Below are 11,009 nucleotides of genomic sequence, written 5' to 3' on the forward strand. Positions count from 1 at the left end.
GTTGTCTGTTCCGTACAGGCTTCCCAGCTCACAGGAGTGCGACATTCTCTTCCGTTCCTCTACCCTGATGACCCTCAGCCCGCGCGCTTCAAGGCGTCCGCCTACAGTGGCCGCACGCGAGCGAGAGATTCTGGAAACAGGGTTAAACCGTGACCCGTCGCCGGACTTACTCAACGGTATGTGTCATGTTTTCCCGTGCTGCGTCCGTCGTGTGCTAGGTGGCTGGCTCGACGTGAACGCAGAACTTTTTCATGGTCGTCTGTTCGATGAATTGGCCTTAAAATCAGAGAATTCCCATACAGGGCGGCTGGGGCGGCCTAGCAGGGGAGAAGGCATTAGCGATGTTCTTCACTTGTCGATAAATGGCCTTAAAAATCAGATATCCCTGCAAGGGCATTGGGCAGCTAACGCCGGGAGAAGGCATTGAAGATGTTCTGTAATTGTATCGGTGAACATGCAGATCAACCATGTTGTTGAATGTGTTAAACCAATAAAGAACCTTATGTAATTAGCTGTTGTCTAGTATTACCGAAGTAATTGAGACAAGGCAATTGGTATGGAGAGCTTGACGATGCGTCGTTATAGGTGACGATAACTCGCATTATCGGATGCTGTACGTGACGTTTGGCAGTCTTCTGTGAGCACAGGCACCCAAAGAGCGAGGAAGAAGAGGGCGCATTAATCTGCCAAACTCTTGCACATGGAGATCTCGCACGTGCGTGGTCTAGTTAAAAAATTATATACTACTTATAGTGAACTCGAATGATGAAAAAAACTTACCTCCACAATCGCGTCAATTCTACCATCTCTAAAGGTTTTTGCGTGGTTGTGGTTAAATGGATGCAACTATGCATATACTAGCCTTTCATTTCCAATCCTTGAAGTCGTATCGTGCGTGGGAGTCTAAAGTAAAAAAATTTAAGTCGTTGTGAAAGCTCTCTTACAGAATGTTACTTTAAGTTTCTAGTGCATATTTAATTTGTATCCCCTTGCCGACGGGGATACTATGGTTCATGTCTGTTCAGGCCCGCCCAGCCGCAGACACTTTCCCTTCCGCTCTATAACTCGACCCCTAATTGACCTGAGTGGGGGGGGGGGGGGGAGGGGGGGGGGGGGGGGGGGGGGGGGAGTGACCAAACATGGTCTTACTTACACATCTGGGGAGAAGGTGTGTGCAGAACGTACCAAAACCAGCCAGTCATACTGACCTATTATTGACCCTTTGAGCCTTTATATGTTTTCCCTTCCGCTCTCCTATAAATCGACCCCTATTGACCTAAGGTGACAAACATGGTCTACATTACACATCTTGGGGAGAAGCTGTGCAGCGTTACCAAAACCAGGTCACTACCGACTTTATCTTGACCCTTTTGACCATTTATACATGTTTTCCCTTCCGCTCTATAACTCGGCCCCTCTAATTGACCTAGCGCTACCAAACTTGGTATTACTTACACATCTATGGGAGAGAACGGGCCCAGCATACCAAAACCATGGTCACTGTAACACTTATATTGAACCTTTAGCTTGCATCATATTTCCCTTCCGCTCTATAACTCGTCCCCTAATTGACTAGCGCTACCAAACTTGCGTTGACTTACACAATCTTCGGGAGGTGTGTCAACGTATCAAAACCAGTCACGTGCGACCTTTATTTGACCTTGAGATATGATACTTGACCATATTTCCCTTCCGCTCTAATAACTCGGCCCCTAAATGTTGACCTAAGGGTGACCAAACTTTGGTATATATACCTTCACACGCGATGAGGTATGTATACCTTACACTACGCGAACATCTGCCCGCCGTCCACTGACGAAGTGTTGCAAGTACACACGAGAACCGTCTGTGTTCGTCCAATTATCTTGTTGACCACCCATTTGTGAGACAAACGGTAATATAGCATAGCAAGTTTCATCTTCGCGCAATGGCATAACGTTATTTAACCTTATTAAAACTTGGTTATCTTACACATCTTGCAAGAAGGCAGTCTGTCGCGTACTAAACGCAGGAAGAATATTTCATTCATACTAGATCACGTGGGGGGATTAGATGTGGTTGGCGACAACTCCATATTCTCAGTTTATTAAAATAACCCTCCTTGCTGCCCCAGTTCCTTTAGTGTTTAATTATTAAAAAAATAACTTACCTTCCCGCTGTTCCTCCTGTTTTTATAATAAATGACCTCCTGTTCCTTCCCCATGTTCCTGCGTGTTTTATATTAATAAATGACCCCCCTGCATCCTCCTGTTTTTATAATAAATGACCCTCCAGAAAGAATAGCGTTTACTATTAATTAATAGTAAACGCTATTCTTTCTCCCGATGTTTGTCGTAAAATGTAGGATTAATGATCGACAGACACAATGGGTCAATGCCTCCTTGTAATGCTACTTAGCTTCATTATTACAGCATATGTAACAGTTGATCGGTAGAGTTATGAGCGCATAGCGGCGCAGCGTGCTGCTGCTGGCGGCTCTCTCTCTCTCTCTCTCTCTCTGTGTAACGTCTAGACCAGCGTGCTGAGCAGTGACGTGGCGTGAGACGTGACAGTGCCGACGTACTTCTGCCAGTGTGTCAGGTTAAGGAGGGAACTAGAAGCCATGCTGAGTCATGCCGAGGGAGGAAGCGAGGAAGTCAGTGCGGAGGGAGGAAGGGAGGGACGCAGGAAGGGAGTGAGGGAGCGAGAGGAAGGGAGGGAGATAGGCAGGGGAGGGAGGGAGGAAGGGAAGAAACGGAGGGAGGGAGGGGGTATAGAAGGGGGAGGGAAGGAGGGAGCGGGAGAGGGAGAAATGCAGGGGGAGGGAGGGAGGGAGCGGGAGAGGGAGAAATGCAGGGGGAGGGAGGGAGGGAGCGGGTGAGGGAGAAATGCAGGGGGAGTGATGGCCGGAGCAAGGCACGGAGGCAGGACAACGGAACGAGAAGGGCAGGGAGGGAGGAAGGGAGATGATATGGCGGTAGTAAAGACTTTAATAAAAAAGTTGAATTAGTAGAGTAGATTTAGAAAAATACTAAACCTCATTATATCTCGAGAATACACTATGCTGTGCAAACGCGAATCGTGTGCACGTATGCATATATATATATATATATATATATATATATATATATATATGCACACATGCACGTGATTCGCGTGTGCACGGCATAATGTAGATGCAGCATTCTCTCGACTATATAATACAGAGGTTTTATGGTGGATGAAGTTAGCATAGTGATGAATGATGACATTTTGGCTGCCATTAAAGTGGCTGGCATCGGTGTCATTGGTGTAGTTGCTGTGGTAACTGACTGGTGGCGCCGTCTGTGAGTATAATGCCTTCCTCTTGTTTCTTTGTGTGCAGAAGAAGCATGCATGTGGCTTCAAGTGTCCGACCGTCGCCGCCTGCAGGCATCTGTGGAAGTGCTCCGTCGAACAGAAGACATTCTGGACGTAAGTGTGTGTCTGGGTGTGTGTGTGTGTGCGTGCGTGCGTGCGTGCGTGCGTGCGTGCGTGCGTGCGTGCGTGCGTGTGTGTGCTGCATGGAGACCATCTCTGTTTCTCTTTCTCTCTGTTGCTTTCTCTCTCTCTCTCTCTCTCTCTCTCTCTCTCTTTGTTACTCTTTCTCCCTCTCTCTGGCCATCTCTATTCCCCCTGTGCCCCCTATCTGTCTCGCTGGCCCTCTTCATCTTCCTCTCCCTCTCCCTCTTTCTCCAACTCTATCTCCATCTTCATCTGTCTCTCCCCCTCTCTCTTCCTCTCCTCCTTTCTCTGCCCCATCTTGCTCTCTTGCCTCGTTCCCAATTTGCAGCATTCAGTAACACGAGTGAAAGCTAGCTATAGGACGATTACGTTTCTGCATGAAGTGAATGATTGCCTCATTGTTTCTCTTTGTTTCTTTCTCTCTCTCCCTCTCTCTCTCTCTCTATTGTTCTTTCTCCCTCTCTCTGGCCATCTCTATTCCCCCTGTGTCCACTATCTGTCTCGCTGGCCCTCTTCATCCTCCTCTCCCTCTCTCTCCCACTCCATCTCCATCTGTCTCTCCCCCTCTCTTTTCCTCTCCTCCTTTCTCTGCCCCATCTTGCTCTCTTGCCTCGCTCCCAATTTGCAGCATTCAGTAACACCAGTGAAAGCTAGCTATAGGACGATTACGTCTCTGCATGAAGTGAATGATTGCCTCATTGTTTCTCTATGTTTCTTTCTCTCTCTCTCTCTCTCTCTCTCTCTCTCTCTCTCTCTCTCTCTCTCTCTCTCTCTCTCTCTCTCTCCTCTCTCTATTGCTCTTTCTTCCTCTCTTCTGGCCGATCTCTTTCCCCCTGTTGGCCGCTATTTCTCGCTCTGGCTCCTTCATCTCGTCTTCCCTCTTACTTCTCTCTTTCTCCTCTCCACTCCATCTCCATCTTGTCTCTCTCCTCTCTCCGTCTCTTTCTCCTTCCTCTTTCCCTCTTCCTCGCCTCTCCGCATCGTTGCATCTCTGCCTCGCTCCACCCCAATTTGCCGCATTCAGTAACACATGAAAGCTAGGACGATTACGTCTCCGCAATGAAGTGAATGATTGCCTCATTGATTGAGGGCTCCTTAAGCCCGGTCGCAGATTCCAAAAGAGAAAAAGGTATTAAAGAGTGCAGCTGAACGTTGATGACTGCTTCAATGATTCATCGCATGCTGTTTTTCGAATCTGGTCGATGGCGCGACCTGTAATGAACATCTCATTCCTGACATTTAAAGCGGATGCTGCTAGCTGTTTCCTGTGCACAGCTGCTGGTATGTTGTTGCTATGTCTTCATCCTATGTTGTCTTACCTATAGGACAAGTGACGACATTGTTACTTGCTCCTGTATGTCGCATTATTCCTCAGAGGCATTCTCTGTTTGTTGTCTATGAGCTTCCTCCCAGGTTTGATGTTACTGCAAGGTTCATGAGCTCATGGATTTGAGGAGTAATTTGTGCTCTGTTCCTGCGTGGTGTTCCATTGTGTTGTTCGTATCATTTATCATCTGTGTGTTATTCCCGAGTGATTCATAATGGCATGTGTTGTTCTCGTGATTTATTGAACACGTATTGCTCCGGCAGATGTATGCTTGTTGCATTCTTGCTGTGTATTGTTCCTTACCATCCATCCTACATGTGTGTTCCTGCAGGGTTTCCCAGCTCGTGGTGATGAAATTGTTGTGCATTGTTCTATGTTGTCGTTCCTATCATCCTACATTGTGTTGTTCTTGGCAGGCTTTGCAGCTACAGGACGCAAATGACGTTGTTATGCATTGTTCCTGTGTGTTGTGTTGCTATCATCTATTCTACATTGTGTTGTTCCTATCATCCATTCCTACACTATGTTTGTTCCTGTTTGCTGTCCTATCATCCTACATTGTGTTGTTCCTGCAGGTTACCAGCTCAATGGGTGATGATGACATTGTTTTGCATTGTTCCTGTTTGTTGTTCCTATCATCCTAGCTTTGTGTGTTCCTACAGGGTTCCCACCTCACGGGTAATGATGACATTTGCTTGGCATTGTTCCTGTTTGTCAATTCCTATCATCCTACATCATATTGTTCCTGTTTGTTGTTCCTATCATCCTACATTGTGTTGTCTCCTGGCAGGTTCCCAGCTCATGGGTGATGACGACATTGTTTTGCATTGTTTCTGTTTGTTGTTCCTATCATCCTACTTTGTGTTGTTCCTACAGGGTTCCCAGCCTCACGGGTAATGATGACATTGTTGTCTTATTGTTCCTGTTTGTCATTCCTATCATCCTACATTATATTGTTCCTGTTTGTTGTTCCTATTATCCTACATTGTGTTGTTCCTACAGGGTTCCCAGCTCACGGGAGGTGACGACATTCTCTTCCGGCTCCTCTACCCTGATGACCCTCGCCCGCGGCTCAAGGTTCCGCTACAGTGGCCGCACCGAGCGAGAGATTCTGGAGAACAGGGTAAACCGTGACCCTCCGGACTTCTCACGGTATGTATGTTTTCCCCGCGCGCGTCCGGTCGTGTGGCTAGGTGCTGCTCACTGAAGCAGAACTTTTTCTGTCGTCTGTTCGATGAATTGGCCTTAACATCAGAGATTCCCTGCAGGGCGCTGGGGCGGCCACAGGGGAGAAGGCATTAAGGATGTTCTGTCATCTGTTCGATGAAATGGCCTTAAAATCAGATATTCCCTGCAGGGCATTGGGCAGCACGCGGGAGAAGGCATTGAAGATGTTCTGTAATGTATGGTGGAAGCATGCAGATCAACCATGTTGTTGAGATGTTAAACCAATAAAGAACCTTTATGTATTAGCTGTTGTCTAGTATTACCGAAGTAATGAGACAAGGAATTGGTATGGAGAGCTTGACGATGCGGTCGTTATGGTGACGTAACTCGGCATTATCGGATGCTGTCGTGACGTTGCAGGTCTTCTGTGAAGCAGCAGGCACCAAAGAGGAAGAAGAAGGGCGCTTATATCTCCAACTCTGCCAAGGAGATCTCGCACGGTGCGTGGGTCTAGTTAAAATTATAAGCACTAGTGAACCGATGATGAAAAAACTTCCTCACAATCGCGTCAATTCTACCTCTCTAAGGTTTTTTGGTGGTTGGTTAATGGATGCAACTATGCATATACTAGCTTCATTTCCAATCCTGAAGTCTATGTGCGTGGGAGTCAGTAAATAATTTAAGTCGATTGTGAAAGCTGCTCTACAGAATGTTACTTAGTTTCTAGTGCATTATTAATTGTATTCCCTGCGACGGGGATACTATGGTTTCATGTCTGTTCAGCCGCCGCCGCCGCCGCAGACACTTTCCCTTCCGCTCTATAACTCGACCCCTAATTGACCTAGCGTGACCAAACATGGTCTACTTACACATCTTGGGGAGAAGGTGTGCAGCGTACCAAAACCAGGTCACTACGACCTTTATTTGACCCTTACTTTGACCTTTATCATATTTCCCTTCCGCTCTATAACTCGGCTCCTAATTGACCTAGCGCTACCAAACTTGCCATACTTACACATCTTGGGGAGAAGGTGCGCAGCGTACCAAAACCAGGTCACTGTAACCTTTATTTGACCTTTACCTTGATCATATTTCTCTTCCGCTCTATAACTCGTCCCCTAATTGACCTAGCGCTACCAAACTTGGTATACTTACACATCTTGGGGAGAAGGTGTGTCACGTATCAAAACCAGGTCACTGCGACCTTTATTTGACCTTGACATTGACCTTGATCATATTTTCCTTTCGCTCTATAACTCGGCCCCTAATTGACCTAGCGCTACCAAAATCAGGTCACTACGACTTTTATTTGACCTTGATCATATTTTCCTTCCGCTCTATAACTCGGCCCCTAATTGACCTAGCGCTACCAAACTTGGTATACTTACACATCTTGGGGAGAACGTGTGTCGCGTACCAAAACCACGTCACTGCGGCTTTTATTTAACTTTACCCTTGACCTTGATCATATTTTGCTTCTGGTCTATAACTCTGCCCCTAATTGACCTAGCGCGACCAAACTTGGTATACTTACACATCTTGGGGAGAAGGTGTGTCGCGTACCGAAACCAGGTCACTGCAACCTTTATTTGACATTGACCTTGACCTTGACCTTGACCTTGACCTTCATCATATTACCCTTCTGCTCTATAACTCGGCCTCTAATTAACCTAGCGCGAGCAAACTTCGTATACTTACACATTTTGGGGAGAAGGTGTGTCGCGTACCAAAACCCCTGAGGCAACCCATTTTACAATTACTTGCACATCTCAGGCAGATGAGTTGTGTAACAAACCTTTGTCTTTGTGACTTATTTAACTTTACCTACCTTCTACGTCCTTACAGAGATATTTCATTCATACTAGATCACGGGGGATACATGTAGTTGGCGACAACTGCCCTTTCTAGTTGTTTAATACTTCCTTCTTCTGCTCATACTGCTCTTGCTTCTCCTCTCTCTCTCTCTTTCTCCCACTCTCTTTCCTCTTCCATATACTGTGTTTTAATAATTAATAACCCTTCCTCCTCCTGTTGCTCCCCTCTCTCTCCTATCCCGCTTGTTTTTTATTAATAAATAAGTGTAACGTTGAATTACTCCATTCATAATCCTCATTTAAACCTCTTAATCCTATTATTAACACACAGCACCGAAGTGGACGTGACAACCTTTGTCACTTCCACACATCATACAGCCAACAAAAATACGCAAAACCGATTTCATATTTTCGATGAAATGTTTTAGGCCTATCAAACTCTAATTGAAGAATGTGTTTAGTAGTCCGACAATATAGCGTAAACGTACCGTTAGCACAAATTCAAGAAAACGATTACACATTTCTACACAAAGTTTCACACAAAAGATTTTCCACACAAAGACCGTCACGGTCACAAGCATCTACCATAAAAAAAAATATACCGCGTACATAAAACAAAGAAAACAGATAAAAATACACATATCTGACGATGTCACACTTTCACGTCCTCTGTCTCTGCTTTGTCAGCCTTGCCTTCTCTGTTCTGCTCTCCTCTCTCTCTCTCTCACATAGGTCGAGAGTCGGACTTGCCCTCGCAGTATCACGGATGCAACACCGGCCGTTCCTTCCTTCACGCTGACTTACTCACATAGTTCTCACGCCGTGTGTATATCCACCGTTCTCTCTCCCGCGTCTCGCTCTGTTCCTCCCGTCTCGCTCTCCGCCATTCTTCGTCTCTGTCGATCGCTCTCCGTCGTTCTTCGTTTCTCCTACTCTTGCTCCTGTTCCCGTCTCTCTCTCTCTCCGTCTCTCTTGCTCTCTCGTTCGCTCTCCGTTTCTCTCTCTGCAGTTTTCTTGCCAGCGGTGTAACCAGCGACTCCTCCTGTGTCTTCTTCCTTCTCCATCTTCCTTTCGTATGGTTCGTAGATCGATATAGTTGTAGGTAGTACCTTACGTTGCGTCCGCAAAGGAATACCCAGGTTTTTGACTGTCACTGGCACCAAAATGTAACGTTGAATTAAAGTTCGTTGAATAAATGATATAGAAGGAATCCAAAACTTGTGTGGTAACCGGAATAAACTTTAATAACTGCTCGCACACAGTGTGTCCATCTTGCACAAAGACAACGCAACGCGCACACGCGCGTGAGCACGTGTGCTTCCTCTCGCGATCACCACCAGACTCCCGACCCCCTACATCTCTCTTCTTTCTCCAAAACCCCGCCATCATCCCACATGTCTACTGCTCTGCTCACCACCCATTTCACAGTCACCCTAGAAACTCTCGACCTAAAACACGTTTACAATTACGCAACAAGATGCCACGACGCTGTGTCTAGATAGACTATCACTAAAACAACCCCTAGTCTAGCTCCACTAAATACTCTATTTAAACATCTGTACATCACATGTTAAATAAACCCTTCTCCTCCTCCTGCTGCTCCTCTTTCCCTCCTATCCCTCCTGTGTGTATTATTTAATAACACGTCCTCCGGATTCTCCAGTTCCTCCTGCATTATATTAATAAATAACCCCTTCTCCTCCTTTCCTCCTGTATGTTATTGTATCCCCCTCGACGAAGTCGGCGGGGATGCTATGGTTTCATGTCTGTCCAGCCGCCACTCGCCTCCGCCGCCGCCGCCGCCGCAGACACTTTCCCTTCCGCTCTATGCCGACCCTTAATTGACCTAGCGTGACCAAACTTGGTATACTTACACATCTTGGGGAGATGGTGTGTCACGTACCAAAACCAGGAGATATTTCATTCATACTAGATCACGGGGGGGGATACATGTGGTTGGCGACAACTGCTATTTCTAGTTCATTAATAACCCCTCCTCCTCCTGCTTCCCCAGTTCCTTCTGTGTTTTAATTATTAAAAAAATAACTTTCTCCTGTTGTTCCTCCTGTTTTTATAATAAATGACCCCTCCTCTTACCCCTGTTCTGCCTGTTTTTATTAATAAATGACCCCTCCTCTTCCTCCTCCTGTTCTGCCTGTTTTTATTAATAAATGACCCCTCCTCATCCTCCTGTTTTTATAATAAATGACCCCTCCTCGTCTTCCTCCTCCTGCTCGTAGATTCGATGGGGGATGAGCCGACGACCCCGGGAACCCCGGAGAGCCCCAGTTCTCCATCGTCGCTGATGGACCAGCAGCCAGACACGATCCTGGAGGAGCCGCCGCAGGAGGCAGCCGTCGACGTGCCGCTCGTGAGGGAGACAAGCGGCTGGGAGAAGACGAACAGTGGCTGGAAGTACGCGCCAATGCACTCGCTCGACCTCGACGAGTCAGCTATCAGGTGAGTTACCTGTAGTTACCTGTAGAGTCAGCTATCAGGTGAGTTACCTGTAGTTACCTGTAGTTACATGTAGAGTCAGCTATCAGGTGAGTTACCTGTAGTTACCTGTAGTTACCTGTAGTTACATGTAGAGTCAGCCATCAGGTGAGTTACCTGTAGTTACATGTAGTTACCTGTAGAGTCAGCCATCAGGTGAGTTACCTGTAGTTACCTGTAGAGTCAGCCATCAGGTGAGTTACCTGTAGTTACATGTAGAGTCAGCCATCAGGTGAGTTACCTGTAGTTACCTGTAGTTACATGTAGAGCCAGCCATCATGTGAGTTACCTGTAGTTACCTGTAGAGTCAGTCATCATGTGAGTTACCTGTAGTTACATGTAGTGTCAGCCATCAGGTGAGTTACCTGTAGTTACCTGTAGTTACCTGTAGTTACATGTAGAGTCAGCTATCAGGTGAGTTACCTGTAGTTACCTGTAGAGTCAGCCATCAGGTGAGTTACCTGTAGTTACCTGTAGAGTCAGCCATCAGGTGAGTTACCTGTAGTTACCTGTAGAGTCAGTCATCAGGTGAGTTACCTCCAGTTACATGTAGTTACCTATAGGTTAACCAATGGTCACCTAGTTACCTATGGTTAACTGCATGTAGTTACCTATAGAGTAGATGTTTTTTTTTACATTACTTAACAGTTTCTCCTTCCATCACATCATGGTTTTACGTTCTGTCACATCATGGTTTCCCCTTCTGTCACATTATGGTTTTTTCCAGTCACATTATGGTTTTT

General features: G+C 46.4%; 1 protein-coding gene across 8 annotated transcripts in view; it reads left to right on the forward strand.

The window, feature by feature from the left end:
• The window catches only part of LOC106812224 (FERM domain-containing protein 3-like), a 51,358-nt gene that overhangs the window by 35,921 nt on the left and 4,428 nt on the right, over positions 1 to 11,009 (forward strand). For all 8 annotated transcript variants that reach the window (XR_001394303.1, XR_001394304.1, XR_001394305.1 and 5 more), the window contains exons 7-10: positions 3,344 to 3,432; positions 5,792 to 5,941; positions 6,377 to 6,456; positions 10,011 to 10,230. Coding sequence is in view for 1 of the 8 variants with exons in the window: in XM_014816056.1 (XP_014671542.1) it covers positions 3,344 to 3,432; positions 5,792 to 5,941; positions 6,377 to 6,456; positions 10,011 to 10,230 (539 nt within the window). In the remaining 7 variants the exon portion in view is untranslated. The remainder of the gene's footprint in view (positions 1 to 3,343; positions 3,433 to 5,791; positions 5,942 to 6,376; positions 6,457 to 10,010; positions 10,231 to 11,009) is intronic.

This window comes from Priapulus caudatus, unplaced genomic scaffold (genome assembly GCF_000485595.1).
Source record: "Priapulus caudatus unplaced genomic scaffold, Priapulus_caudatus-5.0.1 Scaffold622, whole genome shotgun sequence".
NCBI classification, from domain to species: Eukaryota; Metazoa; Priapulida; class Priapulimorpha; order Priapulimorphida; family Priapulidae; genus Priapulus; species Priapulus caudatus.